Source organism: Dermacentor variabilis, chromosome 7, assembly GCF_050947875.1.
Source record: "Dermacentor variabilis isolate Ectoservices chromosome 7, ASM5094787v1, whole genome shotgun sequence".
NCBI lineage: Eukaryota > Metazoa > Arthropoda > Arachnida > Ixodida > Ixodidae > Dermacentor > Dermacentor variabilis.
Genome location: NC_134574.1, coordinates 107,091,185 through 107,116,030, shown reverse-complemented (window position 1 = coordinate 107,116,030; position 24,846 = coordinate 107,091,185). Strand labels below are relative to the sequence as shown.

Here is a 24,846-nt window from a genome sequence, read left to right as displayed (position 1 = left end):
TTTTCACGTTTTGCTAGTGGTCGGAGCGACGCTCTGCCTGCGTTATGAATGGGATCACCCGGCCGTGAATGGTGGATCATAAGAATGGCACCGACTCGAGTGGAAGGTACCGCAACAACATCACGCCCCGGTTCTTCCGCACCTTCTCTACTACCATCCTCTCGCATCTGACACCTCTTTTCCCCTTCCCTAGTACAGGGTAGCCAACCGGAATTATTATCTGGTTAACCTCCCTGTCTATTCTTTTTTTTTTCTTTTAATCTCTATCTTCCGTTTCACCTCGGCTCTTTTGTAAGCTTTTGTTTTCGGTCCTCTTTCGCGCATTTTAACTCGCGCGTGCTTCCGCCGATGCTGTGGCATGCTGCGCTCTCCAGTGCCATTGTTGTGCCGTGCCTTACGACGCCTCAGTAGTGACGCAGTCTCTTTCTTTTCTTTTCACGCATGCGCAGTGGCGGTCCTCGGCCCCAGCGCGGAGCTAAAGCAGAGCAATGGCGGCCGCCGTGCAAGACGCCCCTACGAACCGCAGTGAGCTGGAGATGATCCAGCTCAAGATGAACCAGACTACGGACGAGGTGAGTGCGCACACTGCACCCGCTTGTGGTGTTTTGTTTTTTTCCCTCCCCGCGTCTCTCTTTCAGGCGCCCAGTCAGTCGTTTCTTGGTTTCAGCTCACCGTGGACGTCTCCTCCCCGGCACGTCTGCCATTTCGCGTGCTGTGTAGGCGGTGTCCAAATCCGCACCCAAGGGACAGCTCCTTCTGAGTAACGGATACAGATCTCGAAGTCCATGCTTTTGCTTGCGGCATGCGCAGGAAGCGTTTGCAGGGAGCTGGAAGCATGTTGTGGTCGTAATATTTTGGAGGCTACCCATTTCGGACGCTGTTGAACTCGGCCATAATGGAAGACGTTGCCGTCTTGTCAGTTCTGGTTGACCGAAAAGGCGACTACGTACGCTTGCTCTGATTGGCTTAAAGCGCCAACGTGGCTGAATTCGACAACTTGAAAGAATTTGACGCTGTTATGAATAGCGCATCTGTTCCCTTCGCGGTTTTTCTTACCGACGACCTCATTTTTTATGGCGACACCTCAGTGTTCCGGCTTCGTTGCCCTCAGTGCTCAAAGATTGGTTGACCGAATGAGTTCCTCAAAGATCCGCAATATTAACGTGAATTCACTGCTGTCCGCTTGACCGGCAGGTACTTCTTCCTTCCCTTTTGTTTTTCAGTCTTCCGCTCTGTTAAATTAATTGGGAAGAATGTATCGGCGCCCTCATAAAAGGAGACAAGCGGTATCAAGGAACTCTGATGCTTACCACCACTTTCGAGGCGGTAGTTGTTGCTGCCTGTAAAATGCTGCACTCCGCAAATTTATCGCTACATTTCGTCAAAGCTTTAGCGTTGATATGAATCGAGTGCGTAAGAAATCAGATTACTAAGCTATGATATCCGCAACTCAGTGTGTCTGTATGCGTTAGATCACCGCATTGATCAGCGGAGGCTTTTTTTTTTTTTTTGCCTACGCAACAGCGCGGGAGTGACGTCAGAGAGTTTTGTTTGCAAACATGTAGGAGGCCTGTAAATTGCAGGCGTGTGTGGCATCAAGGTTGCCCTTCCGTGCACACCTAATCAGGTGCGTTTAGTCCTGTACTCCTGGGCGGTGTTATGCAGGAAAATAAAAAAATTGTTGTAAATAAATAAAAACAACTTATTACACAGATTAAAGCCTTTAACCGCGAACATACAAGTATTGTTTCCAATCGTGTTGAAAGCTCTCATCCAATATGACGCTAAGTTGGGCAGTTATGGACAAAAGGCCGGAAAGAAGAGACTCGCGAAACTTCACCTACGTCTTTCTTCATCCTTTGTTAATAAACCGTTGAAGAATCTGTTGACCAGGAAGGCCGATGCGAGACGCAGAGAAGGAGCGTCCACGCAATTGCGATGATTTTTCTTAAAACCTCTGTCGACGAAAAAAAAAAAACATGACGCACGTTCACATGCGTAGTTGTCCGCTGATGTAGGTTATCGTCAGTCCTTCACCCTCATGTGAACATTCGTTCCCTTCGTGTTCCTTTTCGCTTTCGTCTCGACCTATTGTGCCCTACAATTCGAGCGCTATGCATTCTGGACGTTGCCAAGGCCCGCCGTATTGTGAAATTCGCCATCTTGATCGCTCTGATTGGTTCACAGGGCGGCCACGCCATCTCTGAGTGCCTGAAAATGAAAACATGGCGAAATTGGACATTGTGACGGAATTTGAGAGCGCCCGCATTAGGCGCCCTTTCTTCATCCATGGAAGAAAGGAACCTGCTTGCAGAGCAGCAGAATGATACTTGAAGAAGCGGATTTGCCTTTCCGAACGATAACACGGAACTGGCTCGGCTTGACCACGAGGAATCTTGTACAGGCGGATTGTTTCATGCGACCACTGTTCCCTTAAAGCGGCCGGCTGGTTTAAAGAGATGTACCTCGCACCTGCAATATTTGTATCTGTTCTTGAGCACTGCAGAATTTGTTAAGTACGCTGAGGGGAGGGGGTGGTAGTTAAGTGGGTCACTATCATTCATTACAGCGGTATGCCGAGCTAGGCTTTCGGAGGTCATAGCTTTTATAAACCATTGTGAAAACGATAGCTTTAAGGGCGCTGTTGCGCAGTGAGTGAGGAGCGCGGCGTTGAGCGTTAGTTGACCGTGAGCGAAACGTGTCTACCAATCACAGCGTGGCGCACGGCGCGTTTCTACCAATCACAGAGCAGCGTTTGCCGCGTGCTTTCTGCCAATCATAGCGCCGCGCACCGCGTTTCTACCATCTGCGCAGCGACTGCGCCGAGGGCCGGGGGAAATAAAGAAAGAACCAGAAAGCTTGCCTTCGTGCAAAGCGTTCGCTGCAAGCGTTTCCCAGTAAATATTATGGCTGCATAAGATACAGTTGCCGGGAAGCGTGAGAAGCAGCCAGGGACCGTTTAATGCTATCGCGTTCAACACGTAAAGGCGACGGTTAAGCGTTTCCCAAGTTTTTTTTTTTTTTTACGTTGGAAATAATGTTTGTGACCCTGAATAAGGGCTCCATTCCAGACCGACCGGAAATTGTATATGAAGCGAAAGGATTCACGTAGGCAAGACTGCGATGTATTGACAATAGAAATATCCTGCTCACTCACTCACTCACTCACTCACTCACTCACTCACTCACTCACTCACTCACTCACTCACTCACTCACTCACTCACTCACTCACTCACTCACTCACTCACTCACTCACTCACTCACTCACTCGTGAGTAAGTGAGCGATTAAGCGCGCGACAAGGAGAAGCCTATTCAATCTACCCATAATCAATTTCGTCAAATGCATTTTTTGAAATGTAATATGCACACTACATCCGATCCATGTAGACGTTTGTGTTATGCTTAAATAGATATTCGATCTTCACAAAAAATTTCCTCGCCACATAATGTCTACAGGTAGCCATACACAAAATCCATGGTGTCTGTAGCCAATATATATCGCACACAGTACCTTCGCCTAACGTGTCCTGGTATAAACGTAAAACCGGCGATCCCAGAGCCTTCGGCGCCATTGCCATCGATCCGCCGAATATGGCCTCTCGAAGCCTCTTCTGCTCGAAAGCAGGAAGTTCGGTGCGAACATTAACGCTGGCAGTCGCCCGGCCAATTCCGCTTTCGCACCCCGGTACGTCGCACACTTCGAGGATTTACCGTTATGGCTCAGAACTGCGGCCGTTCTGAAACTAACCCGCGATTTTCGCACCGCTGCCCGTGCCATGAACTCGAATTAGGGAAGCTGCCTTGAGTTCAGAAGCACGCGCCTGTCTTCGGTAATTTTATTGCCATGATTATTATCCTGCGCGTGGCGCTACAATTTTGCCGTTTTAATGGTCGCGGTTTCTTGCGTTTAAGCCGGTGCATATCCCATCATGTGTGCCATCTAGCACGCATTTATTGATCGTGAGATAGAAAAAGAAACAATGATAAAAACCTATAGAATCGGCAGGCAGAGATCCATGATTTTTTTTTCTATGTCGGTTTCGTGCACGGTCATAAATTGAGGCTCTAATGATAGCCAACTTTTTTTTTCTTTTAGACTGGGAATAGTCGATGTTTTGCCATTGTGCTATCTTGCGTTCCTGTTCAGTGGAATCTTCATCCGCATGATATTGCAGACGATGCATATGTGCGTACCGTGCTCAACTAGCACTCTCTCTCTCTCTCTCTTTCTATCTCTCTCTCTTTGTCTGCGGTTATAGCGCGAACGTAAATTCTGCGATTTCATTCCGCTTGTTCTTGAAGCGGGTGTAATATAAAGTTAAAAGTACGCGTGAAAGCACGCAGTTCGCAAGCGCTTCCGTGGATAGTTTGGTGTGGACTGTGTTACGACAACCTTCGCCAAGGAAAGTCGCGTTCTCACTAATTTTTGTGACGTCGAGGTTAGGCAGAACTCGTAAATTTATTATTGCAGCGATAGTATACATGGGTAACTTCTTCTTTCTTTTAGTCATTACTCCTCACTGCTAAGCATTTTTAGACATTTGTAACCAACTGTGGTCATTACAAGCCGTCGTTAGACATGTTGGTCATGTCATGGCCATTAGTAGTCATTACAAGCCATTTCAGTCGTTATTAGTGATTACTGGTCATTACTAAGCATATTTAGTCATTTCTGATCAATTTTAGTCGTTCCAAAAATTTCACTGACACAAACTTCACCTTGAGCCTAGAAAGGCTTTCGCCTTAACAAATAAAATAAAAGATAATGTGTGTTCTTTATCCGCAGTGGTTGTACGGCTTTGCGATAATAAGCTGCATCTATGCTTGCACGGCTCAGAATTTGCGAATATTTTCCTTCGTAAGCCCCCTTTCTCGTTGTTCGGCCGCCTTCACTAGTAATCTTAACGAAAAAGTGCGCGAAAGACGTAGAAGTGAACAGAGAATACAGAATAGAATTTATTGATAGGAAAGACAGAGAGGTCGACCTGAGCTGGTGCGCTCTAGTCTGCTACTCTGCACTGGGGAAGAGGGAAGGGGAGTGAAAGTATTGGGATGGAGAAGTGAAAGAGATTCAGATGGAACCACACCAACTCGCCCAGCTCTCAGTTTTGATGATTCACAAATAATATTTGCATAATACACGTATCGGCCACTCTTCGCGATCATTATCGTATGGTGCCCTATTGTTAGAGCGTGTTCGCAGCTTACTTGCTGACATTGGTTGTTTCAGTCATTTTTTTTTTATTAATGCTTTGCTTAGGTTATTGCAGATCTTTAATTGCTTGCTTCTCGGAGTGGTAGAATACGCGAACCTAGCCGAGCATAAGCGACGTCAACGGTAGATACATGTGTAGCGTCACCCGCACCGCCGTTACGCGAATGTCTCATAAATGCAATTCATAAACTTTTGTGGCGCAGAACATTCTTGCTGGCGGCCCCTTACACTAATCGCTGTGTTTCTGTTGCATTTTCTTGTGGCCCTCTATAAGGTTTCTTTTGAAATTCAGTCGAATGTAGTAACTGATTTTTCTTAATTTTTTTTGTTTTGCAAGGGACCGTAGAGCAGAGTGCCTCTCGAGCGTTCCTACAGGGTAGAGTCTACGAATCTTTAATAATGAACCTCTTGAGAAATCAAACTTTAAATATTTTTCGTCACATTCTATTTTTCTTTTCTTTTTTTTTTGCCGCTAGTATATTTTAAGTTCTGAGGTTGGCAGGTCTGCGAACATCATGATTGGCTGACATATACGCACGTACGCAGAGTTCTACTGTAAGAACCTTTCTGTGAGTTCGAATCGTACTTTTCTACGTTTACCTTTTTCCTCCTCCCTTTCTGGCAGTCTTTACACGTCGCGGTCACTGTACGCCGTCGAAAGGAACCCCTTCGCATTTCAGCGCGCGGGAGCGATTAGTTAGGAGCAGCGCGCCCGCGTGTCAAGAAGCGAGCTAACGTCCGCGTTACTCCTCCCTTCCGCTGAAGCTGTTGACCTGCCCTAGCCCACTGCTACGCCGCGCGCACAAGGCGTATTCGCCCATCTCACTCACTGCGACGTCCACCCCGCGGTCCCGCCTTCCTCATTACGTGCGGCGGTATGTATTCACGGACGGTGCATCTCCGGTGCTCTCGATTCCCGGCACGTCTTGCACATCGCTCCTGCGCCCGCTCGCTGCCGAGGTGCTTCCCCTCATTACACCGCTCGTCGGCTCGCTCTCTGGCTCTGCGTGGGAGACGGAACAGTACGCGTATGCATCGTATTGCCGCGCACCGTGTTGTTCACTGTGCGTCGATCGATCGATCGTTCGGCACGGGAAATCAGCGTCTTTCGCCGTGCTTGAGCGGGTTCCCCTATAGCCTTTTTTTTCCCCCTCTTCTTTCTCCCTCTCTCACCCTTATCGTCTGGTAGCGCGCGACGAGGTGTGGCGTTACAAGTGCCGGCTCATTTGGGTCGGGAAATGGCCGCTGCCGCTTTGTTTTAGCGAGCTATAGCCAAGCCAGTGGTGGGGAGCGAGACGGTGTCTTCTTTGTTTTCCGGGGCTGTTGCCCGCACTCGCTATGGGGCTGTACCCGTTGTTTGGTGAAAGACGAGCGCTCCGGCGTCCACCCCATCTCGCGTGGTTCTGGCTCGCCAGAATTAACGCGCAGCTGTCGCAGAGGCTGATGTCGGTAGCTTTGCCGCCCCCCCCCCCCCTAAAGAAAGAAAAAAGAGGTGAGATTTCACGTCTCCAAGCAGCATAGCAGGCTGTATGGCTCTCATTGTTACTTTGAATTTGACTTCGAGTTCGTTGTTGTGGCGTCGAACTGCGCATCTATGGAGTTGGTGACCTCATAGCTACAGGATCCCGTTCGATCGTTCTTGCAGTCGGCTCCACTGAAAGGCATTCGGCCACCACCACAGTTGAGAGAGAGAGAGAGAGAGAGAGAGAGAGAGAGAGAGAGAGAGAGAGAGAGGGGGTGAGATAAAGCTAATTTTGCTCAGTGGATAAATGAACACGGGGCTTCAGAGTCCAAGCCACCTCTGTCGACCTACTAGGCGATGATATACGGCATATGATGTGCGCTGCTGGGTACCCGTGTTCCTGCCGTCGGCCACTCGGGTCCGAGGGTACGGATAGAGAGGTGTGAAAAATACGCCGCTCATTGTTCATTTCCTTTATAAAATGCATTTATATGGTAGTCTTGTAGGCACTTCTAAAATATGGAAGAGCTTTTACGTGTTACCTGGAACATTCACGGAACAAGTGCTAACTGCAGACGTTTCTGCTTAATGGTGCGGACTTCATTACTGGCCGGCTGCAGTTTCGCGATTGAGACAAGTTAAAGGACAGAAAGTTGGGTGAGTTGGTACGATAACATGATCTTCAATTGTAGCGCGAAGTGACACAGACAAAGACTAGAAGCAGACAGGACGAGCGCTAACTCTCCACTAGATCTTTATTAAAACTATCAATATATATATATATATATATATATATATATAGGTGATTGCAAATACCGCAGCATATGAACATGACAAGGTCTAAAGACATTCTTAAGTTAAGTGGATAATTACGGTTGATCAGTTAGGCTAGTAATTGGCTAACATCACGTGGTGATTCGTCGTTGAAGTAACGGCATCCACCTCTGCGGGCTACGCAGCTCACGTCACAAAATTGGGCTGTCCGCTACAGGCCATATTGAATTAGTCTTCATCCGCTTCACAATATCACTTATGACACATTCGACTGGTCGCTTTCGAGCGCTCTCGTGGGGCGGTTTACATTCGGCTCGACGAAATCGAGTGCTCGGAGTACATTCGCGTGGTTCATTCAGAGCGCCACATGCTGCTTAGGTCGCTCGGAGGCGCTCTCACCTTCGACCAGGGAGTACGACCGATATCCAAAATAAACTCGGATCGCGTGGCTAACTCCGATTGCTCTTGGAACGCCTAGCACGTTCGGCTAGCTGTTCCAAAATCTCTCCCCCACGCAAAAAAAAAAAAAAAAAGAAATCGCAAATGCTGTAACGTGTATCCGGCTGCGCTTTGTATTGGGCAGGCGAATTTGAAGTGGTTTAGTTGATGAAAATAAAGAAAAGAAGAAAAATATGTACTGCTTCAGCATAAGTTGCGACAGCTGTGCTTTCATTTAGCGCTGCACGCATTTGTGTTGAATGGTATGTAGGCAATTGGCCCCCCTCCCTCCCTCCTTCCCTCTTTCTCCCTCTGTTTGAGATTCCGGGTGAAATTGGAGAGCGGGTCGTCTGTTCTGCAGGCGGTCGATGGAACTCGAAATTCGCTGCCCCGGTCCACTGTATACGGCGTGGCGTTCGTCGTTTCGACTTTGGTAGCGGGACACGTATTTTCTACGCTGTCCTTGTGTGGAAACGGAGTAGGAGGTGCCCCCCTCTCCGCCTTATTTTTTATTTTTTTTTGCTGCTTACAACCGGCCTTCGTGGGATGAATTCAGAAGCTGCGCTGCACCCACGTACCTAATAAGCTTGGCGGTATATAGAGTCTGAGCCGAGCGTGAGTCGAGCCGCCGAAAGGACGATAAAAAAATGGACTCAAGTTATTGAGCTTTTACTGTTCGTATGTGTGGCGAATGCTGGCGAGGGGACTCCCTCCATCCCCCTCCCCCCTCACGAAAAAACAAAGAAAGATAAAAAGGGGAAAAGAGACAGCTTTAGTATAGCGTAAAGCAGCAAACGCAAAGAGTTAGCGTTAGCGTTGCGTGCACCACACTGCGCATGCGCTATACGTAAACCCTGCTGGAGCTCTTACGTACGTACGCTATTTTCAGGATTTAGCGTTGAACGCTAACGCACGCAAGGGGAGCCTTACGTACGGCAAGATGGCGGCGCCAGTCGAAGTGAGAGCGGCCCGCTTCGGATCTATCGAGTCGTCTGCCTGCACTGCTAGGCTCTATCCTTCCCCACTAATGCTCGTGTTCGCCTTAGATTTGTGTGATGATGCTTCGGCAGCGGCGCACAGGTGACAAATGGGCGTTGTTTGCGATATACGTCCTCGATTAGCCGGGCAGTAGGCTTAACTAGAGGGTTTGCTAATGTTTGCTCATGTTTGCTGTATCCGCCTCGAGATGGCGCCCAAGTGTATTTCGCTCGTTCGCTTGGTGTAAAGCCGCATGTGAAGCCGTTGCCTGTCATGTTTTCCGCGGCAAAACACAGTAGTGTGGTCGGTGCTGTGGTCACAATGCGTGTGCGTTTTACCAACGACGACGATATGAACCTCGTGAAGGAGATTTTCGCCTTGAACCCATCCGGATGGACGTCAAGGTGGGCGTCCGTTGCAAAAAATTGGAAAGAAGTGGGAAATCCGCTTTCTGGAAGCGAAATTGCCGGCGAAACGTCCCCTCCGGTATAGCTTCGACGTTGAGTGGATCTTGAGGACACGTATAACCTGCGCGGTCGCACTCATTCCCGAAGCATGAGGGCGTCTATGTCATCCCAACTTAAAAAGGACACGTAATATGAGTCCCACAGAACACTCGATCGTGGCATGCCAAGAATAATCGGTGTGTTTCGCGACTCTCGACAAAACAACGCTCAAACCAAACACCCACATGCGTAATTAACGCAGCGACTGTGGCTTTCGATTAGCTTGACTTAGGGACACACTTGCGGATTCCGCATTGGATAAGCTCGACATTTCGTGTGGATTTGGCTTTCCAGTACTTTGTGTTTTTACATCTAGATGGCACTGTATTTGTTTGCGTTAACGCTTTTCTCCGTTCCGCTATTCTAAAACACTACCTTGTGCCGCGCAGTGCAGTCTTTCTTTGCGTTAGCGTTGCGTCGCACGCTAACGCTAACGCAAGGATTTTACGCTATACTAAAACTCTAAGGAATGCGCGTGGCAACTGCCGGAGGTGTCGCAAGCCAGATATCAAGCTGCTGAAAGGATAGCGGGAGCGTCAGAGTCATTTCGTATACAGGTATTATAATATGGCTGTGATGGAAGAATCGGCAAAAAAGGCCCTGTATCTTTTCATTCTGTGCACTGAAAAACAGGTGGTGGTAGATGCGGTGAAGGTAATCGACTACGCATGCAAATTGTGACGGTTTTCGCGAGCGCCGAGTGGAAAATTGCTGAAAATAAAGCTGGTATGCAAGAAAGTATACGTAGGATTAAAAGAGAAGAAAGAAAATGTTCCTTCATCCCTTCACCATCACATCCAGGTGTGTTGCCGGAAGCGCGAGTTGACGCTGGAATTTTTTTTTCGCTTATGGTTCTTCGTTAGGGTCGCTACAATTTATTTCTGTTAAATTTGTAGTTCTGTATAGGCGCTGCTTTGAAGAAGACGGGATATTCGAGTCGATGCAGTATACCTATTGAAACGGATATCCGTATGCATACCCGCACAACTTTCGGAGTAGTGCTTAGAACCGGGTGCGCCTCTAGCTTTATGGAAAGGCTTGCCTAACACCGACGCCAAGATGAATGAGCTAAAGAAAAGCTCCAGTATCACCTTTTTCTGATACAGCGAACGCTGTCTTCGCATGTGTAATATAACTCATGAAAGAAGCCAGATATATGGGCAAGTGTCAAGGCTCTCGCAAGATATATATATATATATATATATATATATATATATATATATATATATATATATATATATATATATATATATATATATATATATATATATTCCGCCACGCTGTTCTGCCTCTCTGGACAAGCAGGTGAATGAGGACACGTCTATGTTGCTTTAACGCTGCTCTTTGTTTTTCTTCTTCTTACGAGCCCCATAAAGTTCACGGAGGTTGTGTCATTCGGTGCTGGATCCTCTTCACGCTTCCAAGCCGTAGCATATATATATATATATTTGCATTACACGGATGTCATTGCTGCCTTTGCAAATGTCACCTCCTTTCTACCTGTCGCTTTTGTTTTTTCGCTTTACTTTTTTTGTTTTTATTTTTGCTATCTTCGCTTGCTGCTGAACATTGTTGATTTACTGCGAGGTAAGTTTGCGAGATTCCGAACTTGTACTTCCATGGCATCAATCGTCACTTACAGCGCATACGTAGACGAGGGACAAGAAGAAGTCTTGGTCGTCCTTTTTGTTCCTCGTCTATGTATGCGCTGTAAGTGACAGTCGTTGTCTTGGTCGTCCTTTTTGTTCCTCGTCTATGTATGCGCCGTAAGTGACGATTGATACCATGGAATACCAACTAGCCCGTACCCAAACCTTGCTTGTACTTCCGCGGTTTCCTTTTTCCTTTTTTTTTTAAATGAAGAATATCGGCGTTGTGGAAAGTTTCTGCCGTCGGTCTACATGTAGGTTTGCCATCATTTTTTTTCTAGTTCATTTAGTTACTTTATTTTTATTCATTTTATTGTTTTATTATTTCCTGTCAACTGCTTCATTGTACCTTAAGGCGCTCTTCAATGAGCGCTCCGAGGTTTTGCTTCTGCTTCTTGTTCTGCATTGTGGTGTCACCGTGCTTCAAAAAGCGGGAACATCTCGGTCATTTCGGAACGTGTTGTGAAAAATCTCAGAAAATAAATGAGAAGAAAATAAACGCGCAGGTGTTTCTTCAATAGTTAACTCTGTAATGTCCAATGTATATCAGATACGCTGGGCAGTTCTGTTACCATAAAATTCTTATTTAGGCACGGTAAACATGAATCATAGCCTATCGCACTGTTTTTTATTCGCCGGAGCGAGTTTTCAGTTGTGGGTAGCTTATCACACCGATTACAATGTAATTAATAACATCATTAAATTATAACTTAAATGGCATTTCATCGCTTTTGTTATGGAAACGGTATTTCTCTTTGAGGCAGAAAGAAACATTTACGATTGTTATAGTATATCTAAAATAATGTAACTGTGCGGTTCAACGTCCCGAAAACGCGCACTGGATTACGACGGACGCCGAGGTGCGGTGCTCCGCGATAATTTTTAACACACCGGAGTTCTTTTACGTGCACTGAAAACACAGCACATAAGCGTTATTTTCTTTTTATTTATTTCTCTCTCGCTTTTTTTTTTGTGTGTGTGTGTGCTCCGCCCTGCGTAGAAGTGGGGCCGTCGTCGCCAAGAATGGCGCCTCCGACCTCGTGATGGTGCGCCATGTATAGGCGGTTGTACATATTTCTCTATGTGTTCTATGTATAGCTGTCTACATGGGGGTCACGTCGCGCTGCTGAGCAGGATGTCAAGGGTTCGGCACCCGGTCGCCGCGAACGTGTTTCAAAAGTGAATGCGAAATGCAAAAAAAAAAAAGCTCGCGCACTTTGATTTGGCTCCGCGTTAAAGAACCCCAGGTGGTGGAATTTAATCCGGAGTCCTGCACTAGGGTGCACCTGACAATCGTATTGGGGTTCTGGAACGTACAGACACGGAATTTGCTTTTTTTTAAATTTAGACGACTATTGTTGGATAGAAGAATAACGGAAAGGTATAATGTTCTTTTGGGGGGATTAGTGTAGCAAGGCTTCGTATTTTCAACAGCCACCGACGTCTCAATTCGGGAGGCCAGATGAGTGTTGGATGCAGCAAGAGACAGAGGGAGATAAAAAGGGAGAAAAAAAAATATTCCCGGGAATCCCGCAATATCCCCTCTAAGACTCTTTGAAGCGCGTCATAGGCGTAAACAGACTTCATCCTGTCTCCCTCATAGCTGCCTTTCTTTCCCCGTTTATTTTAGTCTTACCCGCAACGCAAACAGCGAAAGATAAAACAAATAGGAAGAAAGGGAAAGGAAAACCGGTTGTTACCGCAAGAGATATCCTCTTCCTTTTTAAAGCCGCCTGTGTCCCAGTGTCTCTCGCATATTACCGTTACTTCGTTTGTATTGGATTTAACTGCGGCGCATCACACCCTAAGCTGCTCTCGGAAGTTCGCGTTATCTCCGACGTCTGTGTTTGTTTTTTGTTTTTTTCTGTATCTCACCCGCTCCCTCTCTGGTGGCGAAGCTTAAGTCTGCCGGAGCAGCGACGCGGAAGGTAAACATTGCCGTGCTTTTTCGCAGGCATTGTTTGCTCGCGCTTGCATTGAGGCATGCGTCGGCACGAACTCGCGCTCTCCGCCGTGGTTTAGAATCGTCTTTTTTTCGGTTTGGTGCCCTTAACCGAAATTCTGCCCCCCCCCTCCCCCTCCCCCTTCTGCGTATACACGTCGTCGTCTGCAGCGTCGGCCACTCGCTGTCGGTTCAAGGTTATAGTCGTGTTTGGATTTGTTCCCTCGCCGCCACCGCTCCTTCGCTTCGGCGTTTTTTTTTCGTGTTTTGCCGGAATGCTCAGACGAGGCTGCAGCTGAGTTTGCAGCCGGCAGAGCTTTTCACCCTGATGGAAGTCGTAGCGTAGAGACGCATTTTTTTTATTATCCCCTTCAGTCGCGAAATATGACTTACTGTTCTTAAGGCCCCCAATTTCTTCCTTTTCTAAAAACGCGGCGCGAACATTGCAGGAAAAAAAAAAGAACGATACAAGTTTGCTCCCGTTGCGTAAATGTTTATGCAATATCAGGTGAGTCGTCGTAATCGCAAAAACAAATTGGTTAAGAATAGTGACCTCCTAACTATAGTTGGTGCGTTATATCGCGAGAACAACCGAAATAATTGTTACAAGTAGATGCACTGGTTATTGGGGTGAGGGACTTCTGACGCAAGAACGAATACTAACAGCAGTGACGCAGAGCAACGCGCCTAACTTTTCGTCAAACTTGGCGGTGCGCCGCGTGACACCCCCCCCCCCCCCCCGCCCCATATCGGAGTCTTGCATTACTCTTCATGCTAAAACCACTTGTGGTATTGTTTTTGGTTAGCAGATGGTTGCGTTTACATTCCGCGCTACGTTCAATGTTTCTATCATCTCACCAATGAACGGAATGTTCAGAAGTTGCGTCTACACAAGAAGACTACGGTAACTATAACGGTATATGTGTGTTCATGTTTATTATTTCTCGTATACCTAGTCTACCAGTTGATAGAAGTCGTATCATTTCGTAACTGGTAGAAATCACATCAAAGATAGTCCGTGATTAGTTTTTTTTTCTTTTTTGTTCCACATTGCATGGTATTAGAGTTGTAACCTGCGCGGCACATGGACATTGAGATTACACGTTGCATAAGATGAACGTAAAGATAATTGTACGCGCTGTGGCTTAGTTGTATACACACAATTTACTTAACCGTTTCAGGAAGATTGCATTTTTTTTAAGAAGACGTGTGCCGTCACCTTTCCGCAGTGCAATCGGATGCACGTACGCCGCTCAGCTTACTGTCGAGCGAGTTAATAGTGCAACTGTTGCACCAGTGCTTTGTGCCATTGCACTGTTCTTATATTACTCATATACAAAGTGAACGTCAACTCAAGCACCTCGTCCTTCCGGATATGTGCGGCGACCTTTTTTTTACGACGCCGCGTACTCCGCATGCCACCACACATCGGACCATCAGGCGTCGGTCAACGGCAGGTGGTACGTCGATAACGAAGCCGAAATAAACCTCCCAGCGCGTAGCACCTCAATGTAGTGGTCCCTGTTGTGGTAATGGTAATAAGGATATGGTAATAAACGTTACATATAGCGAGACGTTACGCCGAGCTCGGTACCGCATTTGAACTTGCCGAAGTGCGGCAAAAACGCGGTCTTTCATTCACTTTTTTTTTTTTAAACTAGAAAGGGCATAGATAATGAGTTGAAGATTGCCTCAGCTCGGTGTATATTGACACGTTGTAATTGCGAATCAGCGCGGGACTCCGAAGCCCCTATTGTGTTCCTAATATTTTACAGCGACCCGTTTCACGTTTATGGAGAATGCATCTCGACGGTTCAGTCGTCCCAATGTGAGGCACGTGGACACGTTGTGTGCGAAATGAAAACCGAACGAGAGAATTCAAACTCGGAGCGGTAATATTTGCCGATAGCGCTCGGGGCAGTTATTAATGTTCTCCATTTGGTCTACCTACGCTAACTTTTCTTGATGGAGAAAAAAAAAAAACGACATTGCTATCTGGCACCCGTAATGGTAGCTGTCCCACTTGCAAGATCGTGTTTGCGCTTGCGTGTAGAAGGCGGGGTGGGTCGTTTTTCGAAGTGTGCCAGTCGGTGTTTTATTTGCGCACTCGTGATGAATGTGCAGGTAGGCTGAAAAACCTGACCGCTTGCGGTTTCTGGGAAGCAGTCGAGCGTCAACCCGGTCGTAGATTAAAGGTATCCAAACAGTGCAACATTATGTTGGTCGCGTACGCCGTAATACGCCTAACCCACTTGAAATCCGGGCTGCCCGCCCGGGCTCGGAAAATATTCTGCTTCTTCGCAGATTCCGCAATAGCGTAATGCTTTAACCCTGCCTGTGCATGTACAGACGCGACCACTGCTAGCGGGAACACGAGAGCGCGTGGTAGCGCTGCGCGGAGCGCCACCCCCCGGCGCCGCGTGAAGTCTTGGCAGAGGACTCGCTGTAGCAGACGACTCCCCGGGCTTTTCGCCAATCGCTTTGATTACGCCTGCGCCGCAGGTCTTCACGAGGCGTCGCTGGTTGGGCACATAGCGCAGTGATGTCATCGGCTTCGCGTTCCCACTAGCAGCGGCGCCGCGCCTGTACCATGCCTGAAATAGATAACGCCCCCGGGCGTCGGCCTTCCAGGATTCGTTATTCCTCCCAGAAGTGGACACGAGTTGATCGCAGTCGGTGGTCAGTGGTCGAGATGAAGGTGCGTTTTCGCGGGCGTGATAAATGGTCCCGTGCTTCTTCTTTCCTTCTTTTTAAATATTGTGTTACGCGTTAAAGCTGGCAGTTGTTTTTTAACTGTTGCGTTATGCGCTGTGATTCTCGGAAGGGACGTGCCTTCGGGATATACATTGGCGGACCCGCGTTTGGGTGCGACGCGCTCGGGTCCGTATCGACCCTGGGTCTGGAAACTGCGCCGCGCAGAGGGTCATCTGCGACGTGCCTTGCGTGGTAGGACCCAACGTGCGTGGCGGGGGGGCCGATAATTGTTACATCCGCTTATCTCGCCTTCGTGTTCTAGCGCCCTAACGTTCTTTTTTTTTTTTGCGCGGTGTTCGAGCGTGAGCGCATTGCCCTTTGCAATTTCTCCTTTCCTTCGTTAGGAACATGGTGATGAACTCCCCTGGTCCTTCAGTCGATAGCTCTTCCACCACTCAACCGAGTTCCTCCACTCAATCGGCTGAAAAAACAAAAAACAATAAATATGTGACACTTCTTGAGAATTGCCGTGAAGCGACAATGAAGAGCTGTGAGCGCTTCTGTCCGAATTAAGGGTGGCGCTGCTGTGCACTTTCTCAAATCGAGGTGGAGTGCAGATTGGAGAGAACGTTCTAGAATACGGGGGAGGAGAAGGGGGAGGGCAGGTAGAGAAATCGTCGCGAAACTTCCCGTGCGCAAGAGCTATTTGCCGTTTGGCGGGGCCGCCTGCGCTAATAACATCTTCAACATCACACTTGGCCAGGACCTGCCTTTACGAGCGGTTCTGCCGTATGCGCATTTGTTTTTAAATACTGACCCGTAAAGATCACTGTAAGTTTAACATTCGTCTTGATTTATATCTTTCAAGGAAAAAAAAAAAGAACACATGATTTCTCCCTACCCAGTCTTATACGCCAATTACTATTCTTATTCAATGCCTTGTAAACACTCCCTAGCAATATTCTTTAAATGTACGCGAGGGACTTTGACAAAAAAAGAGAAAGAACTTACACTATCTTCAAAGACGTTGCTGTATTTCAAGTTTAACCAATGCTAGCTGAATGCAGACGGGGCGCGTAAGAACCGAGTGTCCGTGCTGTGCGCTTGTTTCCTCGCCCCGCGGTCTACCGGGTTCGCGAGTTATTTGGCAGCTTGATTTCGAATCGCTATTGGACCGTCCCCATTCTGTTCGTCTGGGCGCTTAACTTCGTCTTCGCGAACCCCTCTGCGACCTACCCGGCGCATTTATTCCATGTTATCACATTCCGGTCTGACGCAGAATCTAAGGCCGTGCGCTGTCCTATAATGTCACCCTACGCGCGGAACAGCAAGTTCGAGATCGCCGCCTTCCCAAATTTTGCGAAATCCTTCGCTTTCAGGGAAAGAGACGAGAGTTGATAGCCAATTCGCACCCGTGACAAAGAGAAACAAGCGCTGCCTATGGTCAGACGCCATTCAGGTGGTTGAGTTTTTTTTTTTAATGACATGGAGGCCATGGTGAGTCCGAACACTGAAAGACCAATTATTGCCGTTACCGAGTGGAAAGTGGCAGAGTCAGCAGACAAGCTTTCAACGCACGATTTAGTTATGCGCCACTCCGAAGCAATTAGTTTTTACTTGCCCTCACGGGGGCTGCCCGATCCAAGATTGACTGGCTGTAAACTTCGTGGCCATGCCATACCTTCAATGTGGCGTCAAGTTCTCACTACAAAGCTGCTGTGCTGCTATGTGTTCATAGCATCACTCTAAGGGGATAGGAACAAAGAACCACATTATGCTGAAAAGTTGTTGAATACTGCTATTGAAAAAGCACTGCCCAACGTCGACGGAGACTATCTGATCAGAGCGTGCAGCCGTTATGGAAGCCGAACTCGGTCCATAATTCAGGCTGAAGATATTTTATTCAACAGGGCCAGAAAACAGCGGAAAACGACATGATAGAAAATCATTTGTAACGAATATTTTAATTCTTGTATAATATATCATTGCTGTCGGTGGAACTCGTCATTATGAATTTAAAAAAAAAATGCTGGCTCTCCCGTAATCGAGGGTAGGTGTGGGCATGCAATGGCTAACGGAAAAGCAGATTGTTTGAAGATGATACTAGCCACAATCTTAAAATGGGTTTAGTGCATGTTGGCAACGGCACACCCCACCACACCACACCGCACAACGCCATACTATGCGCTGGTCCATACGGACGCGATAGTTTTCAGTCGCAGACAGGACCTCATTGCAAGTCTCGTCTCGGTCAAACGGCCATCCACGGTACGCCGGACGCTACCGGCGCCGCCGGTAGCGTCAACGCCGCGGACCTCACGGACCGCTGGCGTTGAACAGCGTACAGGCGCCAAAAGATGAAAATCGAGTGTTATAATGCCCTGTATCTGCCTTTTGAGCGTCGCTATCGGAAATGACAAATAAAACTTCAGTGTACTAGAAGTTAGCAGCATGAGTGTTATTGTGAACAAACAGTAGGAAGAACTCTGAAGCAATATTTTTTATAACTTGTTTCGGAAGTAACTTGAGTATGTGATGCTGTCTTGTCTGGTTGCCTGGATGATCTCGTTCTCGCAACTTGCCTGGATGTTCTGGTTTGAGTGCCCGGATAACGGCTCTGGCTTTTGGCTCGAGGTCTGTTGAAGGTCGCCGACAACGGGAGCCGGAAGCATTTCATGCTTAATGCTTCGCGTACCGAGTAATTTCAGCGGTTTGATCAAGTTGCGCGTTGCCTCGAGGGCCCGGTTGAGCATCCGGTGGGCCAATTAATTTCCATCGCAGTGTGCGAGGCTATAGAGAAGAGCAGTGAACCTACCTCCTTCGGTCGTCCTGCAGCTGTCGTAACTAATAAACTCCCACAAAGTTCGGACTACAGTGTCAAGGTTATCGGAAGTGTAACGCCGCCGTCGCCATGAGTAGGCGCATTGACGCCGCTAACGAGGATTAGCCAGACGATCAGTGCCGAGTGATGCAAGCGCTCGCGAAGCCGCAGCAACTCGACAAGACATCGAGAAAAGGTTTCTCAGTGGGCGCGGTTCAGCTATATAACCCTCGGTGGCGAAGAAGCTCTTGTAGTGGTAAGATAAGAAGATTTGAGTTCCTCTAAACCGCGTCTAAACTCCAGACGTCTGCGGCGGTAGCGGCCGCGTCTGACCTTTCCAGCAGCGACTCTCTCGCAAGCCCGACGACTGCTGTTGCGTACACCGCGGTCTCGGCGTCCGCTCTGCGTGGCCGCTTGCTCAATTCCGACCTGCTGACGCTCGCCTTTTGGGAAACTCGTAAACCTTGGTCTCTGTGTGTGTGCGTGTGTTGGAGGGGGCGGAGGGACTCTCGAGCATCGCACTGGACCCCTTTAATAGATCAGCTTTGCATAAGCTGCGCCTTCGTCGTTGCCCGGAATATTTCGGAAGAGACCCTCTGTGGTCCGCATCGTCTAGGGTCGCGTTTTTAATGCGAAAGGATTATACGCCCCATTACACGAACATCCGTCGTCGTCGTCGTGACCGTGCGATGGTGTCAGAATTGGACGTGCAAAGAGTAAAAACGCGTCAAAAATGTTCTCATTCGCTTCAGATCTCCCTGCGAGGTTTCGGTACACAAGGTCTAATAATGCCTTCGAAAAGGAAATCCGGTGCATTTCGGGTCTGGGTGCTAATCGAGCCCGGGACTGCGGGGTGCGAGACGAGCACGCCTCACCGACGCCACGACGGCTCCGCGGTTCTGGCTGACTGAAGGTGTGGCCTAGTGCTTGCGTCATTGGCCACGTGACGGCGCAGCCAATGGGGAGGAGGTGGTGCCACGTCACGAGCGTGTAAAACGAGCGCGCTGCCTCCCAGTTCGAAAACGTCAATCGGAAACAATTCACTAAAGGGATTATAACGCTTTTCTCTTTTTCTTTCTTTTCTTTGGTTTCTTTTTTCTTTTGCTCCGTGTTAAGACATTACAGGAGAGAAGAGCGCACGAGTGAAGCTGGAAAGGGAAAATGCCGGTACATGATGGCAAAAGGGTGCACATCTGCGGGGCTCAGTGGCCCGAATAAACAGTCTGGAAACGAGTTCGCGTCGTTTGCTTGGACGACGCGACCTCATTATCGTAGTGCTTACCGCGAGAAAGCGACTCGAGAAAGTTAGTGCACTGGGACGATGGGTTCACCTACGCACATTTTGTTTAGCCTCGTTGCTTTTACCGTGGAAACTTATCACGGAGAGGAAACATTTTGCTATGGCACTGGGCGTCTCCCTCTTCAGTTCCTTCAGTAATAGGTTATAGGCGGGCTGTAAGGAAAACAGTACGCGCCTTCCTTCGCGTGCCTCGAGTAAATAAAGTCGACAGTACGTGTTTACTAACGACCATCTGTAAGCTCTGCTTTCGGAGGGATCTCGTGTTTCTTCATGCGACGGGTCCCGTTTCCCGGCTTTAATTTGAGGTCCCGCGAGGCTTTTTTGTTTTGTTGTTTCTTTTATTGACCTAGCAAAATATGTAGACGACGCGACAAAGAAAAATATGCGTGTATGCATAAAAGGGCGTGAAATATCTGCGTTGTCCCGTCTCTACCCGAAAGGCGCCGTCTTGCGTGGGAAATGTGAGATCTGGCGTGACGTAAGCTTTTTTTCTGACACATCGCCGCAGAACGGGCCGACAGCGAACTCAACCGCTACTTGCGCTTTTTTTTTTTTTTTTTGTCTTCTGTTTCTTCCATGTCGTCTTATGGGCGTGTCCTCTCTTGCTCGTTTTTTTTTTTTTTTTGGATCTGTGTTCGAAGGACGAGTGGAGTCGGTTCTTTACACTCTTTACGATTTCAGTGTGCGGGATTTATGTGTGCGTAAGGAGGACGTAGGTGGTGTTTCGCTTCTAAATGCGAGGAGCGGGGGGAAAATGGCAGTGAAACGAATGGGGCTGGGCGCTTTTCAGGAAAAGAGCCAGTGCTGGAGAAACTGGGGTCGTAGGAGTGAACCGACCTCTTGCGACACTTTTGTTTAAGGGTCGGCTTTGGAAGTTTGTTCGTTTGGTGAGGGGATGCCCAGAAACATATGAAAGGAGTGAGGGTACGCTTCGAGCACTGCTTAAATGTCAGCCATAATAATGAGAACTGAAAGACATATTCTGTGTGCAGTGAAACGTCGATTTAACGAAGTTGCCGGGACTGGTTAGTCAACTCTTGCTCCACGAAAGAAAACCTTGTTAAATGTGAAATAATTAAAAAAAACTGGGGCGAATGATATTGCTCACCAACAACAACAGGAACAACAAGGACAAGAACAACAATAATAATTTGTGCTTGTGCGTGGACGCGGGCAGAAATTGCCTGTCGTAGAAACCAGTTTCGTTGAGCGTTGTTTTGTGTTTGTTCATGGCAGCGGCGAACCTTTTACACAGGTCACTGGCTTCTACCGATGTGCAAATCGTGATTGTTTGAGACCAAATTGAATACGAATGACATATTGCCAGAAGTGAATGGAATCAGATATAGAATAATTTTCGTGTAGTTTTCGAATAATAAACAGTCGCTCTCGCCAATAATCTAAAATGATGTTTACATCGTATTATATATCCGCAGCGTTAGCAAGCTTACGTCAGTACACTGCACGTCGTTGAGCTTTGCTTAGTTTAAAAGCAGAAATGAAGCATTAGAATAAATTAAATAAGCAGTTTCTATCGCGTACACGGGACTCATTGGTTGGAGGGAATTGTACCAGTCAAGCCGCAAAAGGCTGGATCCCTGAGCATTTTGAGGTCGTTGCAAGGCATATTAGTGCGTTCGTATTAGGAGTGTCAAATTGGGAAAAAAAATTATCAGCCATTCCACTCTGTGAAAGTGGATGACCAGCGCAGCTGTTTAGCATACGGCACAGAGGTGACACAAAATTTTGAACAAAGGTAGGAAAACATTTATTTATACGCATTTGCGTGGTCATATATATATATATATATATATATATATATATATATATATATATATATATATATATATATATATATATATATATATATATGGTGTGTGTGTGTGTGTGTGTGTGTGTGTGTGTGTGTTACGTACAGTCGGCCTATTCTTTATCGCTACCGCGCGAGCGTCGACTGACTGACTGACCGGCTAGCTGGCCGGTCAGCGCCTTCTAACGGCGCGAAGCGACGATGTCAGCAAGACTAGCGCATGCGCACAAAGTTTACTCGAAGCACAAGTTTCGTCTGCTAGGCTCCTCCCACGGTCATGAGAGCGCTCGTGTAGCGTTTAACTCAGTGGAAGTTTGCGCCACTTTTGACACTACATCGAAAAGTTGATAATCTCCTCTTGATAAACGTGCAGAACCACAGTTGCACTGTGGCTCTGCACGTTTCGTTCATTATTTTCCAGTGCATGCGCACTAGAGCAGCACACGCTAATAAAATGGAAAAGGACGCAAGCCAGGGGCACACGCTCGTGCTTTCTCCAATAAGCCGGGAAGCTTGCGCCGATTTAATCGTGTCAGGGGCTGTGTCGTACTGGTAGGAAGAGCATAGCAGACGGGACTTGCATGCATGCGTGCGTACGTACGTACGTACATGCATACATGCATACATACATGCATACATGCATACATGCATGCATACATGCATGCATACATGCATACATACATACATACATACGTACATACATACGTACATACATACGTACATACATACGTACATACATACGTACATACTTACATACGTACATACATACGTACATACTTACATACGTACATACATACATACATACATACGTAATAGCGCAACTGACGGTGATCTGCTCCAGACCACCGTCAATTGCACTTCGCTGCTTGAAGAGGCAGGACGTCAGTCGAGTGATCTCCTGAATAACATATTGCAATATGATGAACGCGGTTTGAATCATGGATCCAGGACGTCAAAGAGGTGCAACATAAGGTTCACGCATTTCTCTCGCATTTGGCACTAAATCGCCACTATTTTTCTAAACTGTTGCAATAGCAACTTCTTCTTGCAGCTTTAATCGTTGTCATTATTGTAAGGTTTAAAAATACGAAGCCTATAAATAATGCATAGCAACACGTTATAGTTACTACACTAAAAGAAGAGAAAAGAAAGAACGAAGTCGATGTTCCAGTTGTTACTCTGATCGAAGGTTGACTTAGCGGGAAAACTGAACTCTGGTGATTAATGTGTTGTAGTCGGGGCTGATTTACGACGATTGGAGGAAGTGAGAGCTAGAGAGTTTGGCATTGTTACGGCTAAGCAAACGGAGGTACTCGAAAGACCAATTCCTCGGTCGAAACAGAGAGGTAGGCTAATTGTTGACCCTAGCTTGCGCACACAGTCTTACGTGCGCAAGATTTGAAGAGAAATGTAGACACAGGAGGCGAACGATCCTGCCCCGCCTGTACATGTACGTATTCTTGTATTTATTTTTTCTCGTTATAATTTTTCTTTGCTCGTGCGTCTGCGAGATCAATTCCTTTCGTGCGTCTTTCTGAGCAAAGCGGGCTATTTGTTCCGGTTCCACTTAGCCACCCGAGACGGGTGGGTGAATCAAGTAAAGCGTGCCCCCTTGACTGAAAGACGACGGCCAGCGCCGGATCGTTACCCGAGCCCAGCGCTTTGAACAACAACGACCACGACGCCGCTTCGCGTGTCCATCGTGTCAGCTGTCGGGGGCGTGCGCTCTGTTGTGTGCTTGCTTCATACATGTTCTCGGCCCCGCAGTGTTCGTTAGGGAAGCCGAGTTCTCGCTCACTGTGTCTGTCACTTTTCTTTCTGCGCCATGTCTTCTTTTTTGTCGGCGACGATGTTCGGAAGGGTCGATAATGGCGGCAGCGGGACACGCTAGCGACGACGGTCGATGACCACTGGTCGAACCTCTGGCGCGCGCTAGCCTCCCTCCCTCCCCCCGCCTCCCCGCCGCCCCGATCGACGGTTCAGCCGACTTGCCTTCCGGCCGTTAACGTTTCCCGGCACGTTTTAGCTTCTCGCGCCGGTGCGCAAGGCGCTTGACCAGTAGTTCTCGTTCGGATAGGTATGGTCCGCTGAACCAGAGATGGCGCTGCCTTGAGAAAGGGAGTGAGAAGAGAGAGAGAGAGAAAGCGATGGTGACCTAGAGAACAGGTGATCGGGCCAGAAAGGCGGAGACCTTGCACCACATACAGACACGACGATGTGACGGAACTAGCCTCGATTGATCGTGCATGTCGCGCACTGGACGGCAGCCGGCGTATTTATTATCTGCGTCGATATATTTATATATTCTTTTCTGCCTGCACGTGCTTAGCATTCTACTACCTGTCAAATCAATGCAAGAGCACGCCGCATCGTTTTGTCTGCGACTATCTAGACATTCCGTTTCGTGTTCTCCACCTCCCGTCCTCCTTTGCTCTCTATTTTTCGGAGTGACTCCTTCGCTCATCGCACGCGGGGTATATTGTCGAGTTTGTCTTCGAAAGCTTCGATAGAGCCTTTAGTGTTATTATTATTACTTTTACAGCCCGTACTTCAAACACGGACGAAGAAGGGAAACGAAACACGAGTCTCTCTTTTCTTTGTCCCTGTTTTCAGTGCGCGCTGTAAGTAATAATAATGCAGATGTGCCAACTCGCCCAGCTAGTTACCGTACTACAGGCTTTTGTGGCCTGGCATTCGTTTATTACTCATTGCCGTAATATTGCAGAAGTATAGCGATGGAGTTGTACAGGTGGTGAGGACTTTTGACGCTGCGTTAGCCAACGCCCAGAAAATTCTTATTTTTGTACCCATTTCCGCCACGTATAACGTGCATGCACTTATCGTTGTCAAACGAAAGCTGCCGACGTTGGGCTTGTTGGCATTGCCAATGGAGTGTGGAGAAGCAACTTTCTCAGGATAGCTTATTAAGCTTTCGTCTCTTGAATATACATTCGAGATTGAAATAAATACGTGTGTGCTAGTGTTGGGAATGTGTTGTTTTATTATTCGACACCTTACACACTGATGCTTCACTGACCGAAGCCAATCGCCGGGATGTTGCACCACGCTCTGAATGTTCGCGTGGTGGAGCGCGCTTTACAAGATAGTTTATTAAGGTTTTCTCTCTCGAATAGACATCCGATATTGCAATAAATGCGCACGAATACTGGTGCTGGTAGTGTTTTGTTTTGTTATTCGACACTTTACACGTTGTGATACTTCATCGATCGAAGCCAGTCGCCGGGGTGCTTCACC

The 24,846-nt window shown here is 47.6% G+C and overlaps 1 protein-coding gene across 3 annotated transcripts in view; it reads left to right on the top strand.

Annotated features, from left to right (window-relative positions):
- Window positions 1-24,846, top strand: part of Snap25 (Synaptosomal-associated protein 25kDa) — a 328,534-nt gene that overhangs the window by 98,947 nt on the left and 204,741 nt on the right. For all 3 annotated transcript variants that reach the window (XM_075698967.1, XM_075698968.1, XM_075698966.1), the window contains exon 2: window positions 450-572. In XM_075698967.1, coding sequence (XP_075555082.1) covers window positions 489-572 — 84 coding nt within the window. In that variant the 5' untranslated portion in view covers window positions 450-488. The remainder of the gene's footprint in view (window positions 1-449; window positions 573-24,846) is intronic.